The 16,835-nt window shown below is 38.8% G+C and overlaps 1 protein-coding gene across 9 annotated transcripts in view; it reads right to left on the bottom strand.

The window, feature by feature from the left end:
• Positions 1 to 16,835, bottom strand: part of TRPM3 (transient receptor potential cation channel subfamily M member 3) — a 415,622-nt gene that overhangs the window by 37,868 nt on the left and 360,919 nt on the right. For 6 of the 9 annotated variants that reach the window (XM_064736884.1, XM_064736885.1, XM_064736886.1 and 3 more), the window contains exons 13-20: positions 16,373 to 16,408; positions 16,094 to 16,234; positions 14,645 to 14,674; positions 13,290 to 13,579; positions 12,224 to 12,452; positions 9,602 to 9,769; positions 8,560 to 8,685; positions 2,366 to 2,506 (exon numbers count right to left, since the gene is read on the bottom strand). In XM_064736884.1, the coding sequence (XP_064592954.1) occupies positions 2,366 to 2,506; positions 8,560 to 8,685; positions 9,602 to 9,769; positions 12,224 to 12,452; positions 13,290 to 13,579; positions 14,645 to 14,674; positions 16,094 to 16,234; positions 16,373 to 16,408 (1,161 nt within the window). The remainder of the gene's footprint in view (positions 1 to 2,365; positions 2,507 to 8,559; positions 8,686 to 9,601; positions 9,770 to 12,223; positions 12,453 to 13,289; positions 13,580 to 14,644; positions 14,675 to 16,093; positions 16,235 to 16,372; positions 16,409 to 16,835) is intronic. The other 3 variants (XM_064736887.1, XM_064736882.1, XM_064736888.1) reach the window with 3 other exon arrangements.

The raw sequence follows: 16,835 nt of genomic DNA, 5'->3' as shown, positions 1-16,835 counted from the left end.
ATGCAACAGCCACAAAACACAACAAAGCAGTTGACTTTTGAAATTGCTTCATATCTAAAGACTGAAGTTGATGGGGAGCTGTTGGTTTGTTTGTGTTGTTTTTTGGGGTTTTTTTTGATTGGTTTGTTTTGGGACTTTTTTTTGAGAAAAAGTTGTCTAGTGTCTGCTGAGCCAAATGTTTCTTACTCAAATATCTCATTTAACTTGCTCTTGTGTATTTGAAGAATAAATACAGCTATATAGTAACAGAGATACGTAAATGCAGAATATTCAAATTGCTTTAAGTGGCATACAATAGCCATAGGACCTTTACATGCATTTTGGACTACAGAATGTAAAATTCGAACAATTTCTTTTGAAATCATAAATAATATCTGTGCCCATGTATTTGCAAAATGTGTTAGGCTGTACAATTTTAATCCTTCTCTGAAACTTGTTTTGCTTTGACTCTCCAGGAGTTCTCAATATACACAACAGGTCAATGTATGGCAGCCAGAATCCACCTTAACTTGCTTTCCAGGTTCAGTGTATCCAAGATCCAGTTTTAATAAATGACCTTGATTGAGACCTGCCTCAGGACATCAAACTGTAGGAACAAGCCTAAATGGAAATCCAATATTGATTTCTCACTCCCATTTAAAAATTGAACTAACAGGATGCTTCTTTCCATTTGCAGTGTAAAGACTTTTCTGTTTGTGCATAATACACACTGCAATTGATAATGAGACTAAGCTGCTGATGAGTAGTTTGTGGACTTGTGGGCTTGATTAATGTTCAGTGGCCACTGAGTTGAGCAATAAATTACTCCAAGTTGTTAAACTCTGCTAGTCTACAGCGTCCACCACAGTTAAGACTTGATTGATGTGAGTTGTTCCCAACATCTGCAAGGCAATTTTTCTTATAAGAAGTCACTTGCAGAAGGATCCATTCTTTGTGATTTGCTGTGCTTTCAGCAGAATGATGGAAAATATGACTGGGAAAAACCACCTGAAACTATCTAGCCAATTCCATTGGGTTGAGGCACGATTAATTCCAGTGTACCATTATGAACGCATGTCTTGATTAAGATAGTTTAGAAATCACTAATAATGGAAAATCTAGCATGTCCTCACACAGTTCATGACAGTACTTCTTGGACCAGTTAAAAACTGTTTCCTAACTTCTCACCTAGAACTGTCTGGGTGTTATTTTTTGTCCTATTCAGCAAGAATTTTGAGGTACTTAAACATATTCAAAAACTGTTACATTCCTTCTGCAGACCTTTTTTTCTTTTAACAGAGGAAACATTCTTGCTTCCTTAATCTCTCCCCTTAAGTATAGCTTTACAAACTTGAAACATTCTCCTTTTTTGGGGTCTTTCAAAGCAGTCCACACTTGTCACATGATGCAGAAGCTGAATTGGGATGGAATATTCCCGCTAAGAAGACTGAAAAGATTGCTTTCTGTGATCTTTTTAGTTTTATCCTTCTACATTCTAGTGTAATTTGCAAAATAACTAATAATAACTAAATATATAATAATAACTAAAATAATAACCAATGTCTACTCCATCATCCAAGTTTTGAATAAAAATATCAGCACTTGATATAGAAGAAAACTTCAATCTTGGCTTCCAGCTTGATAATGAATAATTAATATCTACTCTTGAGGACTAATTGTCAAAAAGCTTTTTATCCACATAGTAACTTCAATATAACTTTATTAATTTACCTGTGAGAAAACCCTGTGAAGTTTTTGGTACTGTTTTACTGTAGTTGAAATCTGCGATATCATTTTTTCTGCTCCTTCTGGAAGCTTAATTTATTTCAAACACAGTGAATATCCTGACTTAACTAATTTGTCCCTCAAAAATGTACATTGGCTGTCAATCATGTTTTTGATATCTTGTGGGTACTTACCTGCACATTTTCTCTGAGAGACACGCCACAGACTCATCAAAACAGAAAAACAAATAAAAATGTTCCAAGGAAAGAAATGCTCTACCACTTTTTTTTCATCAGTTATTAGATAATTCATATTCTGACTCAGACCAACCTCCCACTGGGCTTACTATTGGAAGCAATCCTATTTTGAATTTTCCTATTGGGACTTCCTTGGGAGCACTACAGCAAACCGCCCCTTACCATTTTATTGAAAGAAAAACATACACAATAATTCAAATTTTAGCCATTAACTTCCTGAACAAAATGGTAATCTTTAAAAGTCTTGCAATGCTAGCAGACTTCTACCAAACATTTTTATTAAACTATTTCTGTAAGCCCTCCAATACATATAAATGTAGACATCAATGAAACACAAAAGATTACTTTAGTCCAATTTCAGTATTTGTACAAACATTATTAATATAACAGGAAAGATTTCTTACAGTGTAAAACCAGAATTTCACGATGGGAGCATTGTAGAACTCATAGATCTTTCTTCCAATGGGGATCATTCTGTGCCTGCTCTGAACTTCCTCATCCTCCTTCTTTCTTGAGGACTCTCCATTGCCCCGTCCAAGCATTGCCTACAAGAAAGATATATTTACGTTTCTTTCTTGTGAAAGAAAAATTACACAATTTTTTGAAATGTCAATAGGAAACTGTTCTTGATCTCTAGATAAAACCAGGTGACCACAGCTAGGCATAAAATGCTTTGCTTTCAAATTACATTTTTGCAGGGAGGCTTCTCTTTCATGCTTTGAAAATGGAAAGCTATAGCTTTAGCCTCAACCCTCAGCTTGAGAGGGTGATTCCTGGCAAAAATAAGTGTGATTTATTTTTAATTTTTGCTGTGTGGACAGAAACACTTTTACCTGACAACAGCTTTATGTGGTGTACTTCTATACAATAAACAGATGCAGACAGAAAACAGGTAAATTTTGATTTTAAACAAAGAGAAGTTCATAAAGCTGAGATTGAGAGAGAACAACAAGGGAAAAGATGAGTTGATAGTCACTGAACTAGAAGCAAAGGAGACAGTGGCACTTTACAGGTTAATCACTGGACCTCTCCCAGGTTAGGATCCCACAGTGAAGCTTACATGGATGCAAGAGGACTTACTAGTAAAGCTCACTGTAGCAGAAAGGCCTTCAATTGCAATATTCATGTACATGATTTTAACTTCTTCCATAGTGAAGTTCCAGACTGCTCATGCATTGCCTTTGCTGGGCTTGATCTCACAGTTACCATTTTTTTGCAAATCAGACCCACTGAGAAGCAACACTGAGCTAAATAAACACATATATAAGAAGTCCCCAGCTATGAGTGCAAACCTAACAGTCAAAAGAAGGCAATATTTTGTTTGCTTACCCTTAATTTTCATTATCAGCTGCAGAGAAATGGAAGAACTAAACCACAATCACTGAAGTTAGTGCTTAAAAGAAGTTCCTTTGTATTTGAAGTGTAATGTGACATATTAAATGTTAATTCTGAAGCAGTTATTTAGTGAACAGTAGATGAAGCCTGGATTTTAGCTCACAGTGCCTTTTGCAAGTTCTTACTGTTTAGTTTGTGGATGCAGCACCCTGCACAGGAAATATCTGCAAGAATTGAGACAAATCTAAGTATGGAGGGACTGCATAACGATGCATCTGTTTCCGTGCTTCTATAATGCTTTCCTACAAGTAGATGAAGGCACCCTTGTGCTTTTCTGTTACTTGAAGCAAACCCTCACCATCTGTGAAGATAGCATTGTCCTCATCTACAACTTAAATGGTGGAAAACCAAGGGAACAATTAGATGCCAGACATACAGTCCTCCTATAAAAAGGTCCTTCTTGTCTCTGTATCTGCTCCTCTCCAACTCAACAGGATACACAGCACATACTTAACTCTTTGGCTTCAGGTGAGCTATCTGATCACTTTCTACAGCCCTGCAGGAACTGGTGATGCACTTCTCACATATTTAAAAATAAGAATCACAATTTAACCTTTTCTTCCTTTTTCCAGCCTCGTGTGGAGCTATTCATATAGGTCTTTTTCCTGTGAAACAGTAATTTGTAATGATAAACTTTTTTCAGTCAGTGCAGATATTTGTAACATTATTAGGACTGGGCTTGGTCCATATGGCTTCTTCTCTTTCATTTCATCATTTCATTTCATTTCATTTCATTTCATTTCATTTCATTTCATTTCATTTCATTTCATTTCATTTCATTGTTTATTTATTAATTTCATTTATGCAAAGTATTATTAGTCTAGTATTATTACTTTCCTTGTGAACCCTTATATTCTTGAATCTGACAACATACAGATGTTGCTGTGCACATTTTCAATAAATACAACAAAAATTCAGGACAGAAGTATACTGCACTAAAACTAAGCTGCTGTGACTGTCTCAAAAACTAAAGCTTGCTTTGACCAAGTTAACCTATTTCCTTTAGTTTTAAGGGTTGAAGATTTTTAATTTAATTCCCATAAATACGGATAAAACATAACCTATTAAAAATTTAAATGGACCTCCTGTTGGCTCTCACAGAGCCCATAAAACACCTTGAAAGTCCATCAAGACTTTTATACAAAAAGAAAAAGACAAAGTGGCTATTAAGCAGAGGAGAAGGGTTTTTATGGTTATGAGACTTACTGAATATAACCACAGTAGCAGAAGTTACACAACATCCACAGAAGATATCATTACCTGAATTCCACAAAATCAGTGTGATCCTTTGATCCATATCATTGATTGGGTTTTGGGGGGTGAAATTGGAATATGATCGGAATGCTTTGGGAACACCACAGCCCAAGAAGGTAGTAATTTGTTTGCTTCTCTCTACTTACTGATGCTGTTCTGGTAAAACTGCTGTCTGGAGCTACAGAGTTTTCTGTAGCTTTTCCTAAGGCTTTGTCTCTGCTGTCCCCTGGTGCTCAGGAATTTTGCAGCAGAATGAAAATGAATGCTTCCTCCTTTAACAAATGAGCAATGCCGTGCTTTAGTGAAAGGGATTATTTTACAGAGTTCAAATCCTTCACAATTTTACAAATTTGCAAATTCTGAGACAGACTTAATTCTCAATGAAATCAGTGAGTTGCGGATATTTTTATAATAATGCTCTTTCAATATCCGGACTTATGCTTTAGCTTGTGAATTCTGATTTCCTGTTTGCTACTGCTTTCTTCTTGATAACAATGTGGTAATTTTGTCTCATTACAATTGTTTTTGAATTAGTTCTATCATATAATAGTACCTCCTTCCCTCCCCCATGCCACAGATGGGGAATTTCTCTGAGATGGCTAGGGATTAGGTTTGACCTGATGTTCCTGACTGTTAATTATACCTCAGTATTAACAAACTGAAAAGCTTCCCCATTAGAAAGATTCAGAAATAACCTGTGTAACTGTGTTAACAGAATAATTGCAGTGCCAAATGTGAACAAATGTTTTTCTTGGAGTGGGATGTAGTAGGGTGGGAACAACTCAATACACTGCTCTGTGTGGGCGGCATCTCTTTCTCTAATACATGATTTTGTCTATGATTCACCATGAGTCATGCAAGGTAAGCTTGACAGCAACTCAACCTCATTGTGAAGTACAGTACAACTGCATCATTTTAGCCTGAAGGGATTGATGTTTTCATAGTTTTTACATGGAGATTTTATTAATCAGGTTTTTGTTGTTATTGTTGGGCCAGATTTTGTTTTATGTAATTGAGGACTGTTTGCTGATAATGAACTATCAGGGACGAGTTTTGGGTTGTTCATTTTGTCATTAATATATGTTAACAATCCTATACTATGCTTATGTGTTTCATAATTAAAGAACAGGAATTTCAGTCTTTCTGGAATGAATACAGGGTCTTCCAATTTCATCCTGAGTGAAGTCCACATGCTCTATAGAGACTTACCCCAGTTCACAGAGAACTGGTGTGGAAATTAGACATAGCTGTGTAGAAACACCTCCCTCAGCACACCCTCCTGGATCGTACACGGTGTGTGAAAATGCTGCTCTCATGGTAGTTGTTCTAGGATTACTGTTCTCTGCCCTGAAACACTGGTAGAAAAATGTTTTAATGTCTTTGATTGATAGACATATAAAATTAGATTTTGCACGTGCTTGGTGGTTACAGTGAGCACAGAGGAACAGGACCAAAGTGACAGGAGCTCAGAAATTCTGTCTGCTAGAACTAGACCTTGCCAGGACCCATATGTGGTAGTGGTGGTGGTGGTATGGAGGATTTCCAAATTCCTGGGAGGAAGAGAGAACCTCCTCTTATGGAAAGGGTCAGCACTTCTTCCTAGACACCACCAGCAGTGTCTCCCAATTCCATTTTCCAGATGAGCTGAAGGGGAGCCTGGTTGCTGGTGTGTGAGGTGCTGTGAGAGTTGTCTCCCACCAGGAAGGGTAATTTGGGCCAGGGGCACTAGGACACGGATCTTCGGACTTTTCTGTGCTAAGGACTGTATTTTTAGTGATATGATTATTATTGTGTTATTTCTTGCCATTGAGAAAAGACTAAGTACACATACTACAGATGAATTAATGTGATCCCAGAGGCAAACAGAACTAGCTGTGCTGCTGCTGAAAAGTTCTCAGACTAACTCAGTGATGCTCTGGAAGCCCAAACTTCCTATTCATTGTGGAATATTGAGGCAAAATGAACAAAACAACAACAGAAACACCTTTTAAAGGACTTAGATGTGTTCTGAAATAAAACAATTTACTGGGGAGCTTTAATATCTAAATAATAATGCACTGAATGGGGTTAAGGATGCTCCTAGTTATGGCTTCCAGAATTAGAGTTATTCTGGGTGGATGGGAAACTTCTGAGTTTTCTGACTGACCTGAATTTCAGCAACTAAGGCCTTGATTGGGACACAAACAGAAAATATCCCTGGCTGTTAGACTTTAATGCCCTTCTACTTCTCTGTGTTTAATATTCAGGATTAATGACTCTCACCTCCATACATAAATTGTGGTAAATTTCTTGGTGCTGAGGAGCACTGACAAGAGCAGTACTCAAATGTGTTTTTGTGAGTAGCTGCTATAAGCCTGTTTCTTAGCATCTAGGCGTAAAGAAATGTGGGCCTATCACTCTCATGTATCTGTTATAAAGTTAAAAGCAGTAAATAACAAGTAGTTTACAGTGAATAAACACATCTTCATAGTATATCCAGATGTTCAGTCCCTGACCCTTTAAGAGGAGCATAAAGCAAATACATACTTCCAGCAGACGCACCCATGTGGAGACTTAACTTCACTGTTGCTGTAGTCTGCTGATCACATTATTCTGTGCAAATGAGTTGTAAAATAGGGAAAAGATGACTGTGGCCCTGTACCTCATGCACTCTGCAAAAGTGCAATACAGAAGAAGAAACTGAATCCTTGGCCTGTCTTTAGTCACCTGGGCTTACTGCAAGACACACAGGAAATCAATGAAAAGACCTTGCCTAGATGAGACCTCTTTGTCTTCATTTTAGCAGAGAGAATATGGGTGTGACATGATGAATACAGAGACTTGAGAAGTATTCACAGGGAACAGCTAGAAGGAGAATCAGGAAGACTATTTCAATTATATATTATTCGCTGGAAAAGGAACTTTGAGATAAACATTATTGTTTTAACTTGCTTTTGTTTGTTAATCTTTATGCTGAACAAAACTCAGGGTAGGTGAGTGACTAATCTATTGATTCCAAGTTCAGCAATGGATTAAACATTTATGATATTCCAGCACAATAAATTATTAATCTTATTGAAGTATTTATAAGGTTTATAAATATTTATATTTATCCTTAATATACTAAAGGATACCATGGGTAAGGGGAAACGTCACAAAGGGACTTCCCAAAACATCTTTCAGGCATCCTCTGATCAGTGGAAAAGAAACCTGACCATTATGCCAGATCATTTGACTAAGGCTGGAACAGTATGAAACTTCAGTCTAAATTATTTTCTTATATTTAAAATATGTCAGGTGACTAAATGTAACTGCCTGTGGCATCTAACCACAGACACGCCAAGAACTCTCTGCTACCAATTCGCCTCTGCTCACCACTGAGGGGTACCTGAGTGAAACAGCTATGTTAGAAGTTCTACAGTGTGGTATAAATTATATGCAGAAATACTAAGTGAGCAGTGCTGACCAAAGATATTGTTTCTAAACTTGCTGGACTCCACATGAAGAAATATTATTTTATAGAAAATGTTTCAAGTGCCTGAAACTTCACTAGAGTGATACACTGAATTTGAAGGAATTAAGGGAAGAGCCAATGACAGTACAGAGCAATAGGACTGTCAGCATATGGAAGGGAGAAGTGAGGGAACATCTAAGGTTCATCTAGAATAGCAGGTCCACTGCACACACCATTTATTTGCAGCAGGAGTCAGAAGAGAAAAAGGAAACAGTATTGTAGACAAGAAACCAGGAGCTGGGATAGCTACAGCGGGATGGAAAACACATCTTTCCCAAATCTCTTCCCATTGCCAGGTAAAAGGCAGCTTGCAAAGCGCTTATTTGATTTGAATAGGCACTTCATAAGGGGATCAGAAGCCAAGGGTTAGTAAATTGCAATCAATAGCTAATGAGCAGAGAATGCCCCATTGCTGCTATTCTGGCTTCTGGTCCTTCCCAACAGCCAGGTTCTTGCCTGCAAACGGGTCCTGTAGGTGGGTCTGGTGGGCTGCTCCTTCGGCTTGCCTGCATATTGGGTCCTGTAGGCAGGTCCTTCTGCCTGCCTGCAGTCGGGATCCTGCGGGCAGCTCCTGCTGTTTGCCTGTGGGAAACAGTCTGGGTTTTTCTGGTTTTGTTTTTGTTCTTTAACTTAATCAGGCAAATCTTTTTTATGTCTCTATGCTGACCAACGGGGGCAGAGTTTTAAGCCTTTCAAAGACACCACAATCAAACCCAAACAAACTCAAACCAAACTTGACTAAGGCAGATGTAATAGCCTGTATAATAACAAACAAAAAAGTGTGAGAACAAGAGACAGGAGGTAGATGACTTGTGTAGTTTTCAGAGCTTTAGTTGTCTGATTCTTCGTGGTGTAAATTATTCCTCAAAGGCTATGCTGCTAATATTGACAAGTGTCTGCTTACACAATTCTGTTAGATTGTAGAAGGGGAGCTGTCTTGCTGCTTGACAGTGTCTTCAGTGGATTAAAGACTGGATCTGTGTGTGAAAGGCAATGACCACAAACACAAAAAGAATTTTAGACTAAGTTTTCATAATTTTTCTGGCCTGTTTGCACACTTGCTTACTCTCTAGTGAAGTCAACTAAAAGAAAAAAAACCTCTGGCTTCCACGAATGTTTGGGCATTTCCAACCAAAGGTGAGCCCTTTTCATACCAGAGAGGTTATCTATCTTGACTAAGTGCTTCTAAAATCTAATTCACTTAGTTGAGACAATGTGGCATCAAACTGAGTCAAAATATGAGGATATTTGAGTCAAAATACGAGGATATTTGAGTCAAAATATGAGGATATTACAGCACAGCATCTCCATGCACTGTTGCAACATGGAGGCAAATGATGGCAACTTGTGTGGCTTGAGTCTCATGGAGGAGAGGGGAGTGTGAAGTGTGATATCCTATCATGTGCTATATTTAGCCATCAGATGTTCTGCAATGCCTACAGAGGCAGGAATTACAAATTGACAGTGTTGAGGCTGATGATTTATTGTGAGCACTTACAGTGAGTTCCATGTCTTCCTCATCTTTTTCTTTCACTGGCTTCTCTGGTTCTTCTGGATCTTTTTCTTGAAGATGGATCTCATTGGCCTGGGTCATGTAGGGCATATCATCTTTGTTCTTGAACTCCAAGCTGAGGATTGAAGGAGGAAGTAGAATTCCTAGAATTACCTAAAGCAATAATAATGATAACAATAATCATCACAGAAAACAGATTATGGTCATAATGGTTACTTAGCATCAAACAGAACAACTCCCTTGGGAGATTTAGGAAAAGAAAGATACATGCACATGTGAGTTTCTATGACAATAAAGTATTTGTCATTGGGGGTAATGTTACCAGAGCACTGAATCAAAGCATGTGACTTCTACTAGTGCTGCTGTGAATGCTCTTGAATGTTTTATCTACTTGCACATCACCAGGTGCATAGTGATACATACTAGAATATATTTACAAAATATTATATAAGGTCAAAAGTAGGTGGGACCACGTAGGTGTACAGGCCTACAAATGTCTGCATTTTACATAATACAAAACGCCAGTATAAATGACGCACAGAGAGTATTTATTTCTACAGAGAGGGTTAATAGCTCTTTGTGTCCATGCTTAATGTACACTGGCAGTCAATGAAGTGAAACAGTGTGTGGATCTGAGGAGATAAGGCAAAGCCAGCAAAAGAAAATGCTGATGTGCAGTCTCCTTAGATTATGTTCTAGTAACAAGGCAGCTGTGTAATGGTCATGTTAAAGTCAGCTCTTTCTTTTCTGCCTTCCCCCTCTTAGATGCCAGAGTGTAGAAACCACTAAAATTTCCTTTTCGGGATTCATATGAATTGAACAATGCTTGGGTTAAACCATTAGTACAACTGAATAGACATCACAGTGAAACAAAGCAAAGTCTGTATTCACAACCACAATAACTTCTCCTGGTTATGCTGCAATTTGATGGAGAATGATTTTCTGATAAATCTCTCCCTAAAAGAGAGTAAAACCAGATAGTTAACTTCTTGGCAGGTAAGAGAGGATGCTTGTGATCATCATATCAGCAGACAGCTTGTTGAAACCATTCAAAGTACACAATGAGGAGCAGGTAGGGTGTGCAAATGCTGCACTTAGCCTTGGAAAAGCTTCCTGCACTGTGCTGTGCTCACAAAATGATGGGTCCAGGGAGAGGGGGTTACAGGCAGACCTGGCTTCACAGAAAGGCTATTTTTAAGAGCAGGCAGGATTAACAGCTGCCCCTAGCCCTTCCATTGGTGCCATACATTCCTAGCAAGAATCTAAATAATTATATTCAAACTTTCTACCGTTTGTCAGTTTCAAAGGGAAAAACTGTTCTTGGGAAATAAACCATGACTCATGCTTGCAAATTTATTTCTTTGTCATGCTGCCTCATGTAGCTTGAAGCCTTCTCTAGCTTTAAACAAGCTCTGCTAATGAGCTTCATTGAAATAAAATACAGACTAGAAACTGAGTAAAGGATCCTTGTGAAGCCCTGATGTTAGAAGAAGCTGAAACAGAGCCTCTTACCTTCAGTTATGTGTTATGAAAGAAAGGTCTATTTTAGGGCTTAAGAAATGTGCTGAAAAGTGGAATGCATGTAGTGGGAAATCAGTTGCTACACTGTCCTCCATGTACCTAGGCTGAATTTCTGCAAAGCTAAACAGGCTGTCCCTCTGAAGGATAATAGGCCTGTGAGTTCAGGAAATAGGTAGGAATGTCTCCAAATATGAGAAAGTTTTCTATCTGTAGCAGAACAACGTGTATGCACAGGTCCTGCATAGGATTGCTATCAACCACTTGCTCTCACTCATCACTGTCACTGGATTAAGAGCCAGTCTGGAAGCAATGTGCATACTCCTAAGCACTCTTGCCATTACTGAACATCTTTTCACATGGCAACACAGCTGAGTAATTACCAATTTTCACGCAGGCAATTAGTGCAGAAGAGAGAATCCCTTCACAGAAAATACTTCTCTGTGATCTAGGAGGGAGAGGCAATTGCTGGGTATGTTCTGACTGGTGACTGCTTTGGTGAAACATGCCAGGGACTCAAATTCATCTCAGAATTCACTTTGCACTGTTAGCAGTTTTGTCAACTGTGGAAGTAAAGCTGTAACAGCTTTGAAAACTAAATTATCCTTTACACCCTCTAAAGGAGTCCCTTCAGATGCCATCAGGAAGATTTGCAAGGGTTTGTAAGGAAATTGTGCTGCTTACTTTGCCTGTTCTGGGAAAGGTTGTCAGATCAGCACCTTTCACTAATGGTTAATTCACTTACACTTCCTTTTCCTTTATTTATCTTTAAAACTCTTGACTAACTCCTCAAGTATACAGGTAGGATGACACACTAACCTTCTACCTCAATTCTTGCTCTGATAAATGATGCCAGAGAGGAGTTTAAGAAAGCAAATGAAACAATCTAAGCTGTATCCTTTGAACTTAGGCTTATGATAAGCCCCATCTGAAAAACTGAGCACAGGAAGAATATACCGTGCTTAATGTCACTGCAAATAAATATCTGAAATATGGTTACTTTACACAGTTATTACTGATTTTTTGTGAACCGTGTCACCATCTATTAGAATCCTCTGAATGTTAATTTTATTTTAAAACAGGAATGACCTTTAGGCCAGAATTTTTTCGCATCCGGAGACGACCCATCCACATGTCAGTGAGCAGCATCTGGCTGCAAGTGTGAGCGATGAAGTCCCTGTGCTTGGCTGCCACTGCAAGCTGCAGGCACGTGGCGTTGCTCCAGTTCTTCAGCTCATAGGTCAGCAGTTTCATGGCCAGCTGCTCGTCCTGCTTGTATGACTGGTCCAGCAGCTCGACCGCCAGCTGGCCGAAGTCCCTGCAACACAGGGACACAGAGGGACCCCGCTCACTCCGTGGGCACACACAGCCCCGTGCTCAGAACGCGCCTCTGCCAGGGGCATGGCGCCTTCCGGCACGCAAATCAACGTGATGTTGACTCAACACATGGAAACCCACGTTTTCAAACGTGAGTGGCTCATGTCAGGCATATAAATAAGTGCCCCAGCTTAGCAGCGATGAGCACCCACACCTACCAGCTGTCTGCTCCCACCTCCCTGCCCACCTCCCTGACATTTTCGAACTGAAACCCTCTGGTTATCTGCAGCCTAAGGGATGGCTTCTCTGCTGTTTGCCCACAGCTTCACGGTCAAGCCTCCTGGAAGGAATGTCCAATATCCTTCCCCAAATCCTAAATTTCTGAAATTTTAACATCAGGAAAAATTCTTATGAAATCTAGAATCTTGCCTTGTTAATCTAAGCATGATTAATTAATTAACACTTCTGCCTGAATACTTTGCTCATAAGGATTTCAATAACTGTTCTGCTGGGCACGTACAGAGTATCCTGAAAAAGCAGAGAGAAATGTTGCAGTCTGACTCTTGAGGCTGCAGGGAGAACACATGAACAATATAGATATTTCACTGTCTTCTTGACATCTTCTCATTTCAGAAGTTATGCTGCTAACAACTTTGCTACTCTGGCAGACAGAGTTTAAAAGCCATTTGGATTTTCTCTAAAGGGACTGCGCTTCCGCTACAAGTTAGAAATGAAAGCAAGCTACAAATAAGAAAATTTTAGGAAGGTCCAGAAATCTCTCTTCCCTCCTTTTTTTTTTCTTCCCCCCTCAGGAAAGTGTACTCTAAAGGAAATTCACCTGGAATTGTGGTTCAGCTCTTGGGATATGTCATCCACCATGTCATTTTCTGATGCCTCGTGGGCCATGGCTTTGCAGAGTTTGCAGGCCACCAGAGCTTTAGCCATAGCCTCTTCCCCGTGTTGCCAAAAGAAGAGGGCCATCTTCTGACGTTTCATCAGCACAGCCCACACCATCAGCTCATGGAATGGGAACGGAAAGTGATTGATCTCAGGGTCATCCATATCAATATCAACTTCTTCCTCTTTTTTCTTTGTTGGTTTTCTGCCTCGACGCAAAGGGACATCATCCTGTGGGAATTGTAGAGAATTGTTTTCATCAGTGAAGGAACAGTTCATGCAATTCATTGAAATCAGTACCTAACACGTTTCCTGCAGGCCAGCCCATTCATCATTTTTTGGACAAAATATTTAACATAGGTAAACAATAAAAAAGGTATTGGTGCATGCACTGTAATTAGAAGACAGTAAACAGGGGAACAGAGCCTTGAACTATCACCCTGAATCAATAACATTATCACTCTGAAACTAATAACATAGAGTACAATCACACAATATCCAGAACTATTTTGGAAAATCCACCATTAAAATAAAGGTAAGAGCTCACTGCAAATGCAACATCTTCTGTAATGCATCTGCCTCTTTCCACCTCCAGAAAGTACATATCCAGGGGACTTTCTAATCTGCTGAAGACTCCTTCTATGCTTATTCTTGTGTTTTCTCCCTTTATCATCTTACAAAACTAGCAATTTCCCTTCTTTACTCCTATTCTGTGTGTTTATTCCTTTCTTCTCCATCCATTTGTTGCTTCTGTTGCCTTTAGTTTCTTTCCCATTTTAGCCTTTTGCTTTTATCAGGTGTGCTGACCTATTCTGTCCTATGTCTATGGATGGAAAAATGAAAGTGGTTGTATAAAATAAAAAACCATGAAAATACTACCATACCCTTGAAGCATCAGAGTAGCCAAATGTGCCAATAAAACTGAGATAACTTTGGATGTCTTCCTATAAAGATTTCTGCATTATTCTCTGCAAGTGTTTCATTTCTCTGAATATGTTTTGAAGTTAGATGCTATCTGACTGAAATTCTGCTTGCCCTGCTGGACCGAAACACTTTGTTTAATTCTTATTAAACAAAAAACAAGAAGATCTATGGCTGGGACAGAGCCCTCTTTTTCCTTAGCTATCTCCTGGACTTTAATTAAGAAATGTTTCTTAATCTGCCCCTTGTGTAAATCAGCTATCTAGATGAAAATACTAGTCATATTTTCATTACATTGAATTTGAACATCATTTAGATATAGTTTATATTTATCAAAGAAGGAAAAGACATTAAGATTTGTCAGAGGTTGCCTACCTCCATTCCCAACAGCTTCAGAGCTTTTGGCTGTACAAAAAAAATTAGAAAAATGTTATTTCTCAGAGAATAGTGATGAAAAACTACAGCTATTTGTGTATACATATACACATACATACACATGCATGTAGAGTGATTTAGAATATACAATAAAATTTAGTAATAATAATAATAATAATAATAATGAAAATATAGAAAATAAAATGTACTGCAATAGCATATATGTACATACACCAATCAAATTACTACATGCATATATATATGTGTTATATATATATGCATATACCAATCATATTATACACATACAGCAATCAAATATGCAGTTATTTCAAACTTGAGTTTGACATTATTTCACCAAAACCACATCAGAAGACATATATTTGGATTCAGGTAAAAATTACAACTGGTTAGGGCTGTTCTAGCAAGAAAGTGATAGGGACCACTGATAAGGCATCAATGGATTTCTCTGGAGTACATCAGCATTGTGGCCACGGCCGTGGAACACTTTTATTGACTCTTGTGGAGCCCTCTGTGTGTTGGTTCAGTATTGGTGAAATCACTGCTCAAATGCTTTTGTCAATGGAGTGACTTTGGGAAGGAATTCTCTCCCACCAGCTGCAATCCCTCTCTTTCCTTTCAAATGTGAAGAATCTTAAGGAAAAGCATATGGAAACAAATAAGCTGTCTGCAAACTTTTCACAGAGCTGTTGCTATTTATAGCGATTTGTTACTACCTTCATTGTTGTGTATTGCTAAAATCTGAAATGTGAGGCAAAAGTAGGCAAAGAAGGAACTGGGAGGAACTGGGAGTCATACTGGGAGGAGCTAAACAGACTCCTGTTCAGGGTGAACTGGGTCAATGGCAATATGGATGATAATGAACAGCTTTTGTGTTTTAGAAAGACTTTGTATTCACTTATCAAACAAGGAACCCACAAAAATCACAAAAATACTTAACAGTGGTGTTGCCATGAACCCAATGACCGCTGGAGCCACACCCAAAAAATAAAATATGTTTTGAGTTATGAGTTTCTTTGCCTTGAAACCTTCAGATCACAATCAGTAGATGAGCCCTGAGAAAGGAAATGCATCTAACAATGCAGATGTTTTCAAATCTAACTCAGGAGTTAGAATTACAGTATTACTGGTTTAGGTCAAAGACTTGCCTTTTAAAAGCTGTGAATACTCATAATTACAAGTTTCAGAGTCAGAGGAGACTGTTCTATGTGCTGGTTTCAGCAGGGCAGCTGAATGCAATAATTTTTTCATTAAATTTATAAAAACCATAGCTTATATAAGTGTCTGGCTTGTGATGCATTATGGTGAGATAACAGCAATGCACATAATGGAAATGAATCTGGACCCCACCACTCTGGAACCATCTAAGATGCTATGGCAATCCCTGGCAGTTGGTACAGTCCTGAGGATGGCAAACAGCTTGTTTCTTACCCTCTTGGGCCCGAACAAGTTGTGGTACAGTGTTCTGAACCGCTTTCGGGTGTAATTGCAGCGGTACGCTCCTCCCATCAGGTACTCTATCACCAACCCAATATCAATCAGACTTATCCGGTAATCAGGAGGTAAGTTTCCCTGCAGTGAAAATAAGGATGGTGGAAAAAGAAATGCTCATTACTGACATTGTTAAATGTACTTTAAAATGGAGTTAGAATAAAACAAATTAAATAGGTAAAAGCAGGAATGTATTATTATGCTGGTTAATTAATTCACCTTAAAATAGATCCAACCGAAACCTGGATATTCTCGCTTGGAAAGAAGACATAAGTTAAATAAGAAGGTGAAGAACTTGTTGGAAGTAACAGAAGATAACGTCAGTACACAGTACTCATATTCTTCAGCTGGGGAAACAAGGAACATGACTGCAGAAACAAAAGCATGAGGATCGATACACTTGAAAAGTCAGGCACAATTGCTGGACTCTAGTTCTGCAAGATAGCATTCTTCCTGCACCAGCTCTCACCCACAACTCATCCTGGCACCTCGCATCTCTGCTGGCATCTCTCTGGACTGCCTATTCTGAACTGTCAAGGCATTTGAAGCAACATCACACAGAATCTCTTGTTCACATGGGACCAACTCCTTCCCATCCTGCAGCGTTTCCTTCCCATGTTCCAGAAATGGAAGAGCAGGAGGTGAGATTGGTGTTACAGCTCTGGAGGACTTACACAGGACA

Source organism: Zonotrichia leucophrys, chromosome Z (genome assembly GCF_028769735.1).
Source record: "Zonotrichia leucophrys gambelii isolate GWCS_2022_RI chromosome Z, RI_Zleu_2.0, whole genome shotgun sequence".
Classification (NCBI taxonomy): domain Eukaryota; kingdom Metazoa; phylum Chordata; class Aves; order Passeriformes; family Passerellidae; genus Zonotrichia; species Zonotrichia leucophrys.
This window is presented reverse-complemented; position numbering and strand designations above follow the sequence as displayed.